At 41.3% G+C, this 18,307-nt stretch overlaps 2 protein-coding genes across 3 annotated transcripts in view; one reads left to right on the top strand and one right to left on the bottom strand.

The window, feature by feature from the left end:
* Positions 1-2,609: 2,609 nt before the first annotated feature.
* LOC149308829 (SH3 domain-binding glutamic acid-rich-like protein 3) lies at positions 2,610-6,516 on the top strand. Of its 2 annotated transcripts, XM_089537180.1 has the most exons (4): positions 2,610-2,754; positions 5,178-5,345; positions 5,712-5,779; positions 6,313-6,397. In XM_089537180.1, exons 1-4 carry the CDS (start codon positions 2,620-2,622, stop codon positions 6,365-6,367), a joined length of 426 nt encoding a protein of 141 aa, XP_089393306.1. In that variant the 5' UTR covers positions 2,610-2,619; the 3' UTR covers positions 6,368-6,397. The 2 variants fall into 2 exon arrangements, with proteins under 2 accessions (XP_089393306.1, XP_089393307.1); XM_089537181.1 differs by lacking the exon at positions 5,712-5,779 and having other exon boundaries at positions 6,313-6,516.
* A 626-nt stretch (positions 6,517-7,142) lies between these two features.
* The window catches only part of LOC149308828 (adapter SH3BGRL-like), a 30,618-nt gene continuing 19,453 nt past the window's right edge, over positions 7,143-18,307 (bottom strand). The window contains exons 2-4 of the mRNA XM_089536531.1: positions 13,952-14,137; positions 13,545-13,625; positions 7,143-11,884 (exon numbers count right to left, since the gene is read on the bottom strand). Of these exons, the coding sequence (XP_089392657.1) occupies positions 11,852-11,884; positions 13,545-13,625; positions 13,952-14,137 (300 nt within the window). The 3' untranslated portion in view covers positions 7,143-11,851. The remainder of the gene's footprint in view (positions 11,885-13,544; positions 13,626-13,951; positions 14,138-18,307) is intronic.

Raw genomic sequence — 18,307 nt, 5'->3', positions numbered from 1 at the left:
CATCTCCACATTTCAAATGAGTTATTCTTCTTTGCCATTCGGCTTTAACAACCATACCTAGAAATTGGAAATACGATGACATGAATTATTATTATTATTATTATTATTATTATTATTATTATTCTTTATTTCTAAAGCGCTGTAATTATACACAGCGCTGTACAAAGTCGGTAAAATTAAAGAGAATATAAAAATTGGACATTCCTATTTCTAGTATATATCTTTACACTTCAGGATCTTGTCTAGCTCCTTCATAGCTACCCTTCCACGCCTTATTGCCTGATTTTCAGGGGATAATCTCTATTTAAACCTCAAACTTCCCCCCCGTCTGATAAACTCTTAGGAACCTCTAGGTCCTCCAGCACAATTCTGCTGGAAGTTGACCATAGAGACTGGCACAAGGGCACTAAATGTTCCTAGAGAAAACATTTCTCTAGGCCAGTGATGGCGAACTTATGGCATGCATGCCAGTGGTGGCACTCAGAGCCCTCTCTGTGGGCACATGTGCCTTCAACCCAGCACAGTGTTTGCCAGAGTTTGTTACTAGAAAGCCAGAGGGACATTGCACTTTGCAATAAATAAGTGGGTTTTGGGTTGCAGTTTGGGCATTCAGCCTCTAAAAGGTTCACCATCACTGCTTTAGGCATTTGTAGGTCCTCCAGTATAATTCTATGATCAACATCTGGCAGATGCTGACCATAGAGTTGCACTGGAGGACCTGAATATTACTAGAGAGATGTTCTCTTAGGTTAAAATAATAGTGTTTTTTTTTTTAATTTGCAGTTTTTCCGTATTCACAGGGTCCTTCGCCCCTAACCCCAGCAAATGTGGAAGGACCACAGTATTATTATTTACGCAGTATTATTATTTCTACTAAGTCTTGTGCAATAAACGCAAACGCTAAGAACCTTTGGGCCATGACTCAGGGATTAGTCCCTTCTTCCAAATGCAATGAGTTCAGATGCATCATCTTTTGATTCCTCAGCCATTGCACTTTCTATTTCCTAGAGAAGAAATCCATTACTGTATGTGTGTGTGTGTGTGTGTGTGTGTGTGTGTGTATGTATGTGTGTGTGTGTGTGTGTGTGTGTGTATATATATATATATATATATATATATATAATCAGTCCTCCACTTTAAAGCCTGAAGAAAAAGAATTGATTACGGTGTAAGTTTGCAATCTAGACTCTACTTCAGTTGTATTGATTTGTTTTCTTCCACCTTTTATGAGTCAAAAACCTTCTTTGAGAAGGCTTCCATACTAAAGGATAAATGAAAATATAAACCCAAAATGTGAATATTGTTACGACGACGGCTGCATCCGCACTGCAGAAATAATTCCAGTTTGGCACCACTTTCACTGCCATGGCTCCATCCAAAGGAAACCTAGGATTTTTTCCTCTCTGAAAACAAAGTTTAAGTGTCTCACAAAACTACAAATCCCAGGATTCCCAAAGCATTGAGCTGCGGCAATTAAAGCAGCGTCGAACTGCATTATTTCTGCGGTGCGGACACAGCCCCCATCTGTAAAGGTGAATTCACCTGAGAATTAGCTCCATTGAACATAACAGAGGTAGATATCCAAGTCCCATTAAATACATTGGGATCGTAAAATGGCGTCCCTTATGCAAAATGGCAAAATCAAGGTTTGCATTTTAGAATTGATATTTTACTTTCTCACATATATATATTTATATATAATAAGAGAAGGCGATGCAAGTTTTAACTTATAACTGTTTTAACTCTTTAAAATTGTTTTATTTTTTAATATATATATATATATATATATATATATATATACACACACACACTTTAATATTCTTGTTTACAATTCATTGCATGTTGGTTCTATGGAAATTTTATGTGTATTGTTTTATCACTTTGGTTTTTGCAATATTGATTGAATATTCTTGTACTGTTTTTAACTGTATTGTTTTATCAATGTTGTGTTGAGTCCCTATGTTAATATTATTAATAATAATAATAATAATAATAATAACTGCATTGAGTTTTTAAGGAAGGGATGAAGGGATTATGGCAGATAAAATCATGAAACAGATACAAATGTCGCACCCCTTTCTTAGGCTTGGGATGCTTTGAACCCTTTGACACCGACTCCATCCACACTGCAAAATTAATGCACTTTGACACCACTTTTAACTGCCATGCATGCATAGCTCTATGCTATGGAATCTTGGGATTTGTAGCTTGCTGTGGGCCCCCAGGATGAGAAAGGCTCAACATCTTACAAAACTATAAAGCCCAGGATTCCATAGCCATGGAGCTGGGGCAGTTAAAGCGGTGTCAAAGTGGATTAACCCTGCAGTGTGGATGCAGCCTTTGCTGCTGGAGGACAACAGGGAACAAACAACAAACTGGGCTGTGTCTGTCCTGCGCCCTCCCGCACGCTTTTTTACAAGCGATTTGCTTGCACGAGTTGCACCACTCCTCTCCTAGCTGCAGGGGGCGCGCGAGAGCAACGAACAGAAAAGGGAAGCGGAGAAGAAGCCAAATATGAAGGTTTGAGTGGCAGCCCTAGCGGACCAATCGGAGCGCACGGCGGCGACGCACACTCGAAAAGGGGCGGGCGAGAGCAGCAGAGAAAACTATTGCGTTGTTATGGCAACCGCCAAGAGAGTGGCTCGGGCGGGCGGATTTAGTGGGAAAAGAGAGATGGTGGGGGGCCCTGGCAGAGATAATAGAGGAATGGAGGCCATTAGAGTCTATTATACCAGTGTCACAGGGTCTAGAGAGGTGAGATTTAGGGGGCCTGGACTAAGGTTCGAATCCTGCAGTGGTTCTCAGCCTTTGGGCCTCAGATGTTTTGGACTTCAATTCCCAGAAGTCCCAGCTAGTAGGCTCATTGTGCTGGAATTCTGGGAGTTGTAGTCTCAAAAAGGATCTAGAGGCCCAAAGGTTAAGAATGGGGTGGCCTTGGGCAAGAAGTCACACTCTCTCAGCCTCAGGGGAAGGCCATGGCAAACCTCCTCTGAACAAACTTTGCCAAGGATAGTTTCGCCTTAGGGTCGCCATAAGTCACAAACAGCTTCAAGGCACACAACAGTAAACAACAAAACAGTTAACAACACAACAACACTTTCCTGTGCTGTGTAGTATCCTTGTGTCCTACGTAAACCAGTAGTAGGGTGCAAGGAGAGGGTTTAAACATCAATTGGGGCTGCTGCTGCTGTTGGGTGCCTTGGAGTCCTCTCCGACTTATGGCAACCCTATGGCAGAGTTAGTGTGCCAACATTTGCACAAAGGAGGTTTGCCTCTGAGGCTGAGAGAGCGCAACTCGCCCAAGGTCGTGGGGATTCGAACCCAGGGTCGCCAGACTCAGGCGTCATTCCCGCTATCTTGTAAACCAGATCACAATACAGAAAGGCATCTGTAGCGTAAACCACGACCCAATGTCGAATCGATCAATCGATTCGGATCATACACCGATTTATCTGTAGGTGGGAATGAGGCCTTAGTCCAACACTCGAACCACTAGACCATAATGGCTTTCAATATTTCATATGAGCCAACATGGTGTAGTGGTTTAAGCGTCGGACTATGACTCTCGAGAGCAAGGTTCGAGTCCTTATGAAACCCACTTCGGTCGAGTCTCACTTTCTCAGCCTCAGAGGATGGCAACGGCGAGCCTCCTCTGAACAAATCTTGCCAAGAAAACCCCATGATAGGTCCACCTTAGGGTCACCATAAGTCAGAAACAACTTGAAGGCATGCAACGACAACAATGTGAACGTCCGACTACATGTGTTTTATTTATTTAGAGTATGTACACCCTGTTCTTCTGCCTCAACGGCTCCCAGAGTGGCTCACAAACAGAGATGGCACAAAAGGAGTCGAGAATAGATTTGAATCTGAGGATTTGAATTCAAGTCATGACACCGATTACACAAATCTTTTTAGAAAGTAAACACAGAACACTGATTCGGGGGGAAATCCAGCAACTCTAAAGCAGAATCCCAAACAATAGCACTCTTGGTTTCTGCAAGACCATGATCCCTGTCTTAATCATTTGTACTGGGATATCTGTTTAAGATGTCAAACATAACTTTTAGGGCCCTAAAAGTAACTTTTTAGGATAAGTGTTGGTTTCTTTTACTAAGGACTGGCAGGTTGCACAGCCTCTTGATACTTTAATCTTAATTTATGTACAACACTCCTTCGCTGAGAAGGCATTCAGTTCAAGTCACCAAAAATTTACTAACAATCCAAAACTGGGTTTATTATCAGCGAATGTAGCCGTTTCAAAGTGCTGTTCCATCTGCAAATTGTATTGTTCCAGCCAACATTATTACTTCAAGTCAAGTCCTACTAACTCGTGGCATCCTTCTAACAGGGTTTTCTTGGCAGGATTTGTGCAGAGAGCCTTTGCCTTTGCCTTCCTCAGAGGCTGAGAGAGTGTGACTTGCACAAGGTCAAGGCTTCCATGCTTTCTTGGGGATTTGAACCTGATCCACTCAGACCACTACACACCATGCTGGCGGTTTTGCAAATACGTATGTCACGTATTAACAGAATAGCACAAAGACGAAAATTCGAAAGCCTGCGTTGTGTGTATACAGAGGCAGAGTCACCTCTGCAAAACCTTTTCTTGGAACACCTTGCCTTATAAAAAGACACAGGGATCCTAACAGCTTGTGCACGTTCTTGTGCCCTTTGTGCTAATATCACCCGAAAATCCTGGCTTTTAAAAAACTTATTTAATGGTCAGCACAGTTATACCTCTGTTTTGTCTACCTTTCCAGCATTCTTTCCAGGCCACAGGTTTCCAGGGGGGTTCAATGGTCAGATAGTCAAGATTGCTGAAAAGACCTCTGAAACTTTTGTTCAAATGGAAGACACATCGAATGTCCCTTATTTGAAATGCTTGGGACCAGAAGTGCTTGGGATTTTGAATAGATAGATAGATAGATTTTGGAATGCCTGTATTTGCATATACATACTTAATGTGATATCTTGGAGATGGGACCCAAGTCTAAAGGTGAAATTCACAATATTTTAAACAATTTTGTGCATGAAAGAATGTGTCTGTGCACTGAACCATCAGAAAACTAAGGTGTCACACTCTCAGCCACCCATGAAAAATAGTTGGGCTTTTGGAGTATTTCGAATTTTGGGGATTCAAGATATAGGAGACTCAATCTGTATTTTCCTCTGTCCAGGTGAAGCAGCAGCAGTCTGAAGTCTTCCGCATTCTGGATGGAAAGCGCATGAAGTACCAGCTGGTGGATGTGTCCCTCAGCGAAAGTTTGCTCCAGGAGATGAGAAGCAAAGCCGGCAAACCGGGTGCAATCCCGCCTCAGATATTTAATGGAGAGGAGTACTGTGGGGTAAGAGAAGGCACTCGAAAAGAAAGATAGTTGGCCACGTTAAATTGTTTTCGTCATTACTGCACCCCTATAAACCTGCCTTGGACCTTCAAGGGCAAGCAGGGATTTGAACTCAGGTCTTCAGCACTAGTTCGGCACTCTAACCTGTACAATTACAGGTTGGACTATTGACCAAAGAGGATGGGGTAGTAAATATGATCTCTCCTTGCTCCAATCTACATTTATCTTTAAAACAAATAAATGAAAAGTTGAGCAGATTTTGTAACAGAGTGAAGGTCTGAATCCACATCAGATTCCCATTTGACATTCAAAACAGCACACCATCCCACCCAATCCTTTCCCCCTTTTGTGTCGTCTCTTATTTAGATGGTAATCCTGAAGCCTGGGTCTGTCACAATATCGTATCTTGTCAGATATCCAGGGAGCATTTTTAGGTAACACAACTACTATATAAATGTATTTTGTGGGTTTTTCGGGCTCTGTGCCCATGTTCTAGAAGAGTTTATTCCTGACGTTTCGCCAGCATCTGTGACTGGCATCTTCAGAGAAGACTGTATAAATGCATCAGTACATATATACCTTGCAACATTATTTGTACATTTCTCATTACACATTACCGTTTCAAAGTAACTCATCTGTTTTATGAGCTTCGTTACTAAAATAGCTACGTTGGGTTGCTCTCTCTCTCTCTCTCTCTATATATATATATATATATATGGATATATCTTAATACACTTTAAAATGGCTCAAAATCACACCCTCCCCCAGTATTTTAAGAATAAGCATACCTCTTAGAAGTAACAACTTCACTAGTCATTGCCACTTTTAAATCTATATATTATAGGTAACATCATTACTTGAAACACATTACTTCTGAAATCTGTGTTACAGTGGCTCTTGTGAATGGAGAATCCAGCTTTATTTGGGTTTTTGACTTTCTTTAATGTGATCTTTGCATCCATCATAGGATTTTGAAATGCTACACGAAGCAACCGAGAATGAAGAGGTCCCCAAATTCCTAAAAATTGGAAGCGGAGACCATATGGCAAGAGGAGAGAATATGATCTGACAATATGGATTTACATGGTTTTCAGATGAGACTAAAATGTTTATATGTGTTCTTGACTCAGATAAAATGTATCAGTTGTATGTGTGGAAAATACAAAAGAGAGGTAGCCATATGTTGTTGTTGTTGTGTGCCTTCAAGTTACTTGTGACTTATGACCATCCTAAGGCAAACTTATCATGGAGTTTTCTTGGCTAGATTTGTTCAGCTGGGCTTTGAGGCTGAGAGAGTGGGTTTCCATGGCCGAATGGGGGTTCAAATCCTAGTCTCCAGAGTCATAGTCCAGCGTTCAAATACACTACACCACACTGGCTCCGAGACAATTTCCCAGGTCCATATTATTTACTTTTACAATAAAATCAAAAATCCTGAACATTAAATGCAAACACACATATGCAATTCATATATCTAATTTTCTCCTGAATGTTGCATGACATCTGGTGGCCTGCTTGCTCCTCATTGACCTTTTTTGTCAAGAGTGTGCTTTCTGAGGTTTCGTTTTTAAAGTATATTGCTTACTATGTGGCTAACAGAAAATGCTTCTCTCTCCCTGGGCCCTTTTTGGCTCCATTTCCAACTTCCAAGTTACATTTGTTACGAGAAACTGATAAGAATTTAGAATGGGTCTTGCATTGCAGATGGAGTCAAATGAGGATGCCTGAGTACTCAAAGGCTGAAGACCAGCCCTCTGGCAAAGGTACATGAGATTAGACATAATACACAAAGATGAGTTTGTGTGTCAAGTAGAAACCTTTATTAGGAAATGCACATCACTTTAACAGGAAGCAGCAGAGTAGACACAATGAGGCCAATGTGCAGCTTTTAACTACAGATTTTTGGAAACGGAAATTTGTCGCAGTATATCAATTGCCAATAACAAGAATAATTTATCAGTGAACCCCCACCTTGGAAAACACTTTGAAGCAGAATCTCTAATCCTCGTGACTTATTTATTTGAGGGTTGGGGTTAGCCAGAATCTCTGGAAACTGTGTTCATCAATCCAGAACCCAAAATGATCACTGATAGGGAAATGAAGAATTTCCAAAATTAAAACCAATGTGATTGAAAACAGGAAAAACAGCAAAGACAGGCATGAATTCTTTACAAAACCAAAGCGATTTTTATGAACAAAAAAACCCTCTAAATATTTCTTAAATATGGAATGAGCAAAGTCTATCCAGAGCTTTAAATTCAGAACACTTATTTATTTATTTGATGTCTATCCTATCTTGTATAAATGAGTTTCATCATAGTTAGTACTTGAATACCAATTTTTGCCAGGTCCCCAAAATTAAGTTTAAGGATGAGGTTTGCACACCTTCACATAGTTCTCACAGAGACGGTAAACATGCACCTGTGTTACTCCTTCGAGCTGCAGGTGGGGTTGATATGTTTAAATGTTGCTCCAAAAATACACATCTCTTCGCTTGGAAGTCTAGAAAGGGATCACATTTTTACCCTGACATGCTCTATATCTGTGATATAGAGCAAGTGTTTATTGAATGGCATGATTATAACTCAAGATCATACAGTAAATTACATACTGCTGCTATTTTTTCATGGATGGGGATGAGCCGCCTCTTGAGGCATGTACAGTACAGATTTACCATTTCACCGAGAACAAGACGGGTTTTGTTGGATTGTGCCTTGAGGCTGCAACAAATGCTCTTTAATTTTAATCTAAAGTTCTCCCCAGCCCCATACAGTGAACAAGAATCCTATTTAAAAATACATGATCGTACTTCCAAAAACAATGTCTTGCTATTTTACCCCACAAGCCAATCTAGAGGTAGTAAAATGGATGCTGAAATCTGGACTACAAATAGACCAGAGGTGGCAATCTGGATAGCATCACTGGTAATAAGACAGCCCTTTCTGTACCAAACATGGGCAAAGGGACTATGCTCGATCACCCCAAATGGTCCATCTAATCCAGGATCCTTATTCAAAATGGCAAGATGTGCCCAGAAATACAAATGCAGCACATGAAGAAAACCACCCTTCAGAGGTAAAGCAAATTTCATCTGAACCTGATTCCATTCAGTATAGCAGGACAAATAACCACCAACAGAGCAAGCAATGCAGAATTTCTCTCAAGATGCCAGCCACAGATGCTGGCAAAACGTCAGGAATAAACTCTTCTAAAACATGGCCACATAGCCCAAAAAACCCACAAAATACTATGGATGCCGACCATGAAAGCCTTCGACATCACAATGCAGAATTTGCCTGGTTGTCTTTTCGGTCCGTATAGATCACTAGCCATGGTCACATCCCACAGCCTGGAATTCCAGACAACTGCTGCCTCTCCTTGGAAAGGTGGCAACATTTTAGAAGAAGTCTTTTAATCCAACATGGAGGAACTAGTTTTGAAAAGAAGCCTCGAGGAAGCAGAGGACTTTAAAATCATCTATCTACCACCTGTAAACAAGCAAACCAACCAAACAGCACAAACTGCCATGCTTAGAAACTATTTGAAATTGGTACAAACACAAGGCAATCCAGGATTGCATCATTGGTCACAGAGATGATTAAAAAGGGAAGAAATCCACCAGTTCCTAGGGTGCTTTTCGAAGATTTTAAAGCTAGGGGACTTCCAAGATTGCTTGCTCGCTCTCTGCTTTGAGATGCAGATCTAGCCAACGACTGCCAAGTTATGATAGCTCACCATAAAACTGTGGCCTCCCTACTAGATATTTGTCTATGAGAATAAATCACATCTCCTGGGAAGACAGCCAAGATGGCTAATGGGATTCTCAGGAATTCCAAACTCTGTTCCTACCCACAATACATATGTATTGCCATATGGAGTCGCTTGCGCCAACTCCACCAGCAGAATTGGCCTTTCCAATTTTGAACAGCTGTTTCTCCAAATTGAGCTAGTCACAAAACCTGGAACAGCTACGTTCATAAGAAAAAACATCTTCTCCACACCATTTGCACCCTGAGGCACGATCCATCAAAATCCTGATGCATGCGAAGCAGCACCGTGCAACATTCCGCAACGCACACGAAACGTAAAAGGCACATCCGTGCAATTTGTACACAAGGCATATTGTGGGACCAGTTCCAAAGACAACCCTGCTTCCTATTTTGATTCACAAGTTTGCAAAAGAAGGGATTCAAAGGAAAATTGCATCCTTTGGAGGGGGAAGTGGCGGTGTAGACACGTTACATCAAATATGCCTTGGGAAACAGTAAGAGGTCAGAAAGAGGCTATCACACAACCTTCTCTGTTCTGGGCTCCATTTTTTTTGCCTCTGGAGGCTTTTGTTGTTGTTATGTGCCTTCAAGGCAATGCTGGCTCACAGCAACCCTACACAGGGTTTTCTTAACAAGATTTATTTGCCACCGCCTTCCTCCGAGGTTGAGAAAGTATGATTTGCCCAAAGTCACCCAGTGAGTTTCCATAACTGGAAACCCTGGTATTCCAAAAGACACTACACCACACCAGCTCTTTGTAGCAAAGATCTTCAATTTCTCAAGCTCAGGAGCTAAATCGATGTAACAACAACATGGCTACAAAACATGAGAAAACATGCTAGCTCAATCCCCATTTATCATTGTTCCCACTGATCTCTTTATACGAAGAATGCCTGTCTGAAAAGGAGAGCCTTCTTCCTGTATGGAGATTCTCCTTTTGCTCTGTAACCCTGAAAACATCAGGATTTGCAGAGAGGGCGCAGTTAATGTGTCCCCGCTCTTCAATGTCTCTTTATTGATAAATAAGGCTGGTATTTTATGAAAGAGCTTGGTTCCCTGAATGCTTGTGTAGATGGAATCTGCAAATTTGTATGAATTATATCTAGGCGAAAAATACATGGTATTTGGTTGTACGATTTAAAGTACAAAAATTAAACTTGGTAGCAATGATGATGAAAAGACAATTATGATCAAAACTGACCAACCACAGATCATAACATGGGAACAACCGTGGCCTAAGTACCCCCAAGGCACCTAGATCCTGTCTGATCTTGGAAGCTAAGCAGGATCAGCCCTGGTTAGTACTTGGATGGGAGACTGCCAAAGAAACTCTGGTGTTGTAGGCTATATTTCAGAGGAAGGAAGTGGCAAAAGCACCTCTGAGGACTCCTTGCCAGAGAAAACCCTACGTAATGTGTGGGATCACTATAAACCGGCAGGCGTGTTGAAGGCACATACACATAGGAATAAAAAATATGGGCTAGCAGGCAAAGAGTATGTATAGTAGGGTATAGGGTCCTGGATTTCATCCCATACATGAAACTCCTATATCCATCTCCAAACGGATAGGGTCGAGAGACACCCCAGTTTCTGATATTAATGATATTACTATATAGCTAGAGCCCTTGATGTCTCCACTCTGAGATTCTGTGAAGGCCCTTTGGGTAAGGTTCTTCCCTCTACCATGAAAACAGCTCAGTATTGCACTAAATGAAATGCACAGCATAGCCTCCTACTAGACAATCTGCGGACTGCTGAAAACAGCTTTGTGGCACTGCAAAGCCATCCTAACAAGCTCACAACACAATCCTTGTTCTCAAGATGCTTCTTCCTATACAGCGACAAAGATTTCCAAGTTCGACCTCTTTAGAACGACTGTAGAAATTACTCAGGCATGGTTTCCGAGGTCAAAAACGCACACAAACACAGCAGAACAGACCTTCTGCACAATAGTACACAAAAAGACTTCAAATTTTACAGAATTAAGAACCACGTTTGGCTTTGTTTTTGGCTTATTTGTAAATTTAAAAAATGTGTTTAGGTCCCCAATAGTAATTCCAAATGAAAATCACACAATATATATATATATATTTAAAAAGATTCAATGCCATTGCTACCAACAAAATACATTTTCAGTACCTATACTTTGGAAGTGTAAATATACCCTACCCACCGCAAGTGACCATAACTATCACCATACTACATCATAGCCTTTTAACAACAACAAGACCAACATTGTAAAAAGAGATCAATGTTATAGTATTTTATATTTTTAGCACTGTTTTTGAAGCAGCAGAGGCACTGGGGCTTATTCATAAAAGGTTTCATTTTAAAATTGTGCTGCTGTTTCCGCTTTGTTTAAAAAGTTGGATCTATGGGGTCTAACTGTATCTCTGCATCATTAATAGTAAAATATGGTAAAAATTTGTTGTAACTTTACAAAAAGAAATCCATGCAATTGCCATAGAAGCACATTTCATCGCATGAATGGGCGGGTAGATGAGGAACGGTCAACCATTTCTGAATGCTTCCTTTAGTGACATTTGCTGTCCTCGCGGCATGTTTTGCTTGGCGCTCCATCTTGTATTTATGTACGGCGGAGAGCTGTTTCAGGAAAAAACAACAAAACCATTTCTTTTCTTTTTTTCTTGAAGCGTAGACAATTTTGCTATTGTATAAAAAGCTGCGGAAGTTTCCCTTTGGAGAATATTTAAGGCTTTAGGAAGGGAGAAAAACTCAGGCTTCTTGCTTGGCCAGGGCTTCGGCCTCCTGCAACAAGAAGAACAAGAAGATGAATAAAATATTAGGGCTTTTTTATTAAGCAAATAGGCTGCATCTGCACTGCAAAAACAATGCAATTTGACACCACTTTAACTGCCATGGCTCCATCCTATGGAAACTTGGGATTTGTAGTTTGGTGGTACATCAGAACTCAGACAGAGAAGGCAAAATTGCTTAAAAAATCCAAAAATTCTATAGCATGGAGCCATGGCAGTCAAAGCTGCATCAAACTGCATTAATTCCGCCATGTAGATACAGCCTGTGATGCTCAATGGAAACACAAACAAACATCTCTTTTTCAGCTTCCATCTGTCAAATACTAAAGTCCCATTCTGACTTGGGAAATGGCAAACTCTGGATGCTTTTCTTGCACAGCAACCTTCTCCAACCTCATATCCCACCAGTTGTTCAGACTGCAGCTCCCATCCTCTTCGTGGAGGAGGATGAAAGTTGTACTCTAACACACTTCATGGGTATTGGGTTAGGAACGGCCAGCCATACAGGTGTGCCAGATACTTTCTGTGGCTTTTAAGGATGCCTTCTTTAAGTTCTGATCTCCCTTTTTGCAGGTGATTAATTTTCAATCAGTTTTCTTAATGGGTGTTTCACTTGACAACTCCTAAAAGTTTAAATTGGTTCTATAGCATAAGTTGCTTGGAATACATTTCCCAAGAGAAAAGCCATGCTGTCATTTTTTTCTCCCAACAAAAATTACATTTTAGAAACCTCAGGTTTGTCATGCAGCATGTAACTGGGGTGAAATAATAAAATTCAAATACTGGCGGGGGGGGGGGGGAATTAAAATGTACCAAGAAGGAGAAGGAGAAGCAGCAGCAGCAGCAACTAACAAACATTAATACCATTTTCTTAACCTATAAAATCCCAAGGGAGGGTTGGAGTGAAATCTGGCACTGTTTGTAGATTTGGCAGCAGCTCCCGCATTTTAATGTGTTGACATAAAACCACGCCTGACCGGGCAAGTCTTGTCTCATGTTATCAATATCATGGAAAACTTTTCCTGCTCTGAGGCTCCCTGCAGCAATGTAATGCCTAACTAACCTAGACAGCTACCCAACACAGGTCTGCAAGCTACCTAGGGCAAAAACTCATTACAAAGAGACAGCATGGGGTTTGCACATTGGGAGGATGTTCACATATCTTTCTGCAAAGTTCACCTTAAGAACAAAAGTCCTGTTGTTTTACAATGTTCCCCCATGCTCCTCAAATTTGTTACTCATAGTACAAGCTCAGTCTCCCTTCTCTGAAATGCTTGGGACCAGAAGCATTCTGGAGTTCAAACTGGAATACCTGTATTTGCATTTACATGCATAATGAGATATCTGGGAGATGATACACAAAATTCATGTACGTTTCCTATACACCTTATATGCATGCCCTGAAGGTAATTTTATACAACATTTTTGTGCATGAAGGTAAGTTTATACAGTATTTTTCATAATTTTGTGCACGACATTTTGCACATGAAACAAAGTCTGTGTACATTGAACACAATGTAGCTTTTGGAATATTTTGGGATTCTGTATAAGGGAGACTCATCCGTAATGTTAATAAATTAATCGGTTAAAAAGTAAAAGAAAGATCCAAACAAAAATAGCAAAGGTTAACATGAAATTCTTGCAATACGTACCTTTGACCCCGGTGGAGCAGTCAAGCCTAAGAAAGCATATACGGCATTATTCTCTCTCGCTTCAAAGAAAGCTTCATAATCCTTTAGGGAAGGAAAAGGAAAGATAGAGAAATCAACTTCGTGGACATAAAGGTCCAATTCAAGTTACTAGTCCTTGTGATATGGTGTTAATATAGGACAAAGGGGTATCTAATGTATTTAGTTGCCAAACTATTAAATATACCTTTTTCTTATTCTCTAGTCATTGGTTGCATGTATATCACTTAAGGCAACTTATCATAAAACTGTTCAAATATTTTTCTCTCCCCCCAGAATATTGGACTGTGCGCAAGATAGAAATGCTCTGAAAAAAAATAAAGAATACATGAACTTTGCCCAAAAGCTGATAAAGAAAGCCTGGCTCTTACCCCGAGATACCGGCCATTGCTGAAGATTCGAGGTGGCAATGGATTCCCAGCGGCTGGACGGCACTCTTCCGGGACGTTTTCTCGCATCCATTTGCGGTTCTCTTCATTGGCTGCAATGTCTTTCTCCTCATATTCAATCTTATTGGCTTCCAAGAACCCGAGCACATCTTGCTGTTTCTTTTTAATCTGGAACCAAGATATTGGAATCGGTTAGAGATTCATAGAATAGTAGAGTTGGAAGAGACTGTTGTATAGTAAAAACATATTCCAATTTTATAGGAGGACCCACACAAAGAGCAGAAGTATAGTGATGCTAGTTGGTCATCTAGTTGTCCTGATCTGGCAGGTACAGCCCTTGCTTTCCCACTTCTTTGGCTTCTTTGAAAATGTCCTAGTTTTACTCTCCTCCTTCCACTTTCCCACTGTGTTCTTAACTTGCTTCACTTGCTGAAAACTGTGTTCAGAGTGCAAAGGTAATGTGCTCCTGGTTAACTAAGCAGGGAAGAGAGGAGAGAAGGGAACCAAACCTTGCTCTTTCCAGTGGACTCAGGCAAAAGCAAACTGCTGCAGCCTTTCCTAGCTTGCATGTTCTTTTTCATTAATAACTTTTGCCATCAAAGACTCCCCATGTCTTGGATCAAATACTAACCAGAACGGAGACTGGAGTCAAGAAATCAGAAGAAGACTAGGATTGGGAAGGGCAGCCATAAAAGGAATGGACAAGATCCTAAAGTATAAAGCTTGATCTAATTTCCACATGAAGTTAAAGATGGATTTCAGCCCAAATGTATCTAGCCATCTCATTCACAACTAAAACTCCTTAGAACAGAAGCCTTAATAATAAAGAATGGGGGAGCATGTACATTTGCTTGATGTTTGGTTGCTTTGGTTGGAGCAGTCAGTGTGGTCAGTAGGGCAGGATTATGGGACTTGCAATCCAAAACATCGGAAAGGCCAATAGTCCCAAGCAAGTGCAGAGAATTTTAACCTCTATCTAATGTCCTTGCTTATCTAAATGGAGCTTGAAACAGCCATTCACCCAGGACAAGGGTTCCTTTCACACTATACAGCTATAGCATTATGGTTCCCCTTTAACCACCAGTGGCGGCAACTTGGGATTTGTAGTCTGGACAGCCACTAAAGCTTTCTAGTGGTGCACTCTAAATACCCTCTTTCCATAGGATGAAACCTGGGCAGTTAAATTGAAATTAAGAGTGTAATATATAAGGGCCCTTAGCAATATGCTTGCTACCATAGATACTTTTGCAAAGTCTCCAGGAAGCCATTGCTTCGAAATGAATTATTAGTTGGCTGACGTAAAAGCCCCCTTGCTTATGTTCTCCCACCCGCATTGACTTGGCAATATCAATGAATAAGAGGCTACAGGTTGTAATGATGTGGCTGCAGAAGTCAAAACGGCACATCTGTCCCCTTCAGACTGTTCCTAGGAAACCAGGAAAGAAAGGGAGGCTGGCTATCGGCTGATCCGCACCCATCGTGAGAAAAGCAGTGCTCTGGAGATTGCTTCACTTCCGATTCAGGCCAGATATGGGACTCCTCCAGCAGATTTCCCATATATGGACAAGTAACAAAAACACACACACACCCAAATCCTCCACCAAACAGATGTGAAGCCATTAGACAAGCAAAGGAGCTCCAAATAAGGTAGCAGAACTCCCTGGCAGGCAGAGGAGAGGCCAAAAAAGAGGAAGCAGAAGAAGAAAATGCAAGGCAAGCAGACTGGACCAGGAGCATTGCAACAGACTCAGGCTGAGGATGGAAGACCAATCTACACATACAGCAGGACAAGATCCATTCATCCATCCATCCCTTTATTTATACAGCCAGACCTCTGTATCCACACAGAGGTAGCATGGCGTAGTGGTTTGAGTGTCGGACTTCTGGAGGCCAGGGTTCAATTTCCAGCTCGGCCATGCAACCCACTGGGTGACTTTGGTCAACTCACACTCTCTCAGCCTCAAGGGAAGGCAATGGCAAAACCTCCTCTGAACAAATCTTGCCAAGAAAACTTCATGATGAGTTTGCCCAAGAGTCACCATAAGAGTCATAAACAACTTGCCAGAGGAAAATCTAAACCTTCCAATGCAAATATCTCCAAGGATATGTATACAAACAGGGCTTAAGCACATAACTGAGGACAGTTCTTTCACGGAACTGCAAATCCCAGGGTCTCTTTGGTGAAGTTAAGGCGATAAAGGATATCTAAGGATGCATCTGCAGTCAAGTTGTTCCCAAACTTTGGCCCTTTAGCTGTTCTGAACTTCATCTCTGCCAGTTTAAGACAACAGCCAGGAATTTGGGGAGTTGGAAGGCCAAAGTCCGATCTACAGACTTTCTATAGAATCCCTGATCTACACTGTATAAATAATACAGTTTGACCTCGCTTTAAGTGCCTTAGCTCCATCCTACAGAATCCTGGGATTTGTAGTTTTGTGGAACAATGGCACTCTTTGACAGAGAAGGCTAAGGATCTTGTAAAACGACAACTCCCAGGATTCTATAGGATGGAACCGCAGCACTTAAAGTGGTGTCAAACAGCATTATTTCTACAGTGTAGATGCACTCCACAACCCCATTAGATTTTTAACGTGGGTTGCATCTAAGACTCTCTGTCTCAAAGGAAATGGTTTCATTTCAGACCTGCACCTATTCGCACCAGGATTCCCGGTGCCAGCCTAAAACATCTGTCCATCGAAACTGCCTGACCTACCGCTGATAACACACAGCGGAGACCTCCATTTCAATGGGAATGGGGCGATAACAAGGAATGGTGGGTGGCTGCCAAGGCAAATTAATTTACCCGCAGGGAAGCCAGCCAGCCTAAGGGGCTGTTTTGCCTTCATTTGACATTCTCGAGGACGTAAGGAATGTGCTTACCGTTCCAAGTCAAAAAAGCGCCCTGCGAAAAGCCCAGCTGAGAACAACTGTTGGGCTTCAGAGTCTAAGACAAAGGAAGCACTGAGTAAGCCATCCAAGAAGTTAACCAGTCTGCTGCAAACAAAGCAAGCCGAGCCGTTTCATTTCTAAAGGGCACAGATTTTTCTTGCATTTCTGGCAACCGCATGTCCAATCTCACCGTATTTCAAAGCACATGGGAGTCTGCGGTGACTGGGATAAAAAGAGATAGTTTGAATCTTTAGCTGAGGCTGCATCTATACTGATGAATTAATACAGTTTGATGTCGCATTAACTGCCATGACTCCATACTATGGAACGCCAGGATTTGTAGGATTCAAAAACCTAGCCATGTTAGTTTGGAAAATCAGTAGTAATAGCATCAGCAATTGCATGTATATTTCTAAACTGCTTAATAGTGAACTCAGCACTCTCTAAGCAGTTTACAATCTGTAAAACAATTGTCCCCAATAAGCTGGGTACTCATTTTACTGACCTACCAAAGGATGCAAGGTTGTGGTTTCAGTACCAAAAGGGATCTTGCTGCACCTTTGAGACTAACCGGAAGACAGAAGTTGGTAGTATGAACTTTCATAGACTTGAGCCCACTACTTCCTCAGATGAATATGGTGGAGTGGAAAGCCCTGAGAGAGACCTATATTGCAGTCTGTGTGTGAGACTGTCCATAGGAATGCAAAACTTTATGGAATATATGAAATATTCCAGCCAATATGACAGCAGTGCAAAGTCACAGCAAATCATGTCAATAAGGTTCCATGGAAAACCTATAAATATCATGATAATACAAATATATACTCCAACCACAGAGGCAGAGGAAGAAGAAATTGAGAGACTCTATGAAGGGGTCCAGGAAGAAATTGACAACACACCAACACAAGACATCAAGTTAAGCATAGGCAACGGGAACACTAAAGTAGAAAGCAAAAAAGAATAAAAATCAGTAGGAAGATTTGGATTAGGTAAGAGAAACAAAGCTGGTGGGCATCTGATAGAATTTGGTGAGGCCAACAACCTATTCATTGCAAACACCTTTTTCATACCAGAAAGAAGACTATACACATGGATATCACCAGACTGCCAGTTCAAAAATAAATAAATAGATTATATAATTGGAAGCAAAAGATGGAGAGGCTCAATTCTGGTGGCCAAAAGTAGATCAGGTGCTGACTATGGTACAGATCATGAGCTATTTATATCAAAAATCAGAGTGAAGCTGTTTAGTCTAACCAAATTCAAAGATCCAATTTACAAATTAAGTTCCCATTCTTCTCTCCATTCCCATCAGGTCTTCATTACACCCAAGAAAGACTGAAAACCACACTCACACAATTCAGCCCAGTGGATAAGTTCAAACATCACATCAAGCTATGGTTGAGAAAGCTTATTGTGACTGCCATAGCCATCAGTTCACCTCCAGCA

Source organism: Sceloporus occidentalis, unplaced genomic scaffold (assembly GCF_023333645.1).
Source record: "Sceloporus occidentalis isolate IW3139 unplaced genomic scaffold, rSceOcc1.0.p SCAF_8, whole genome shotgun sequence".
Classification (NCBI taxonomy): Eukaryota; Metazoa; Chordata; class Lepidosauria; order Squamata; family Phrynosomatidae; genus Sceloporus; species Sceloporus occidentalis.
Note: the sequence above shows the minus strand (reverse complement) of the source record. Positions and strands in the feature narration are given on the sequence as shown.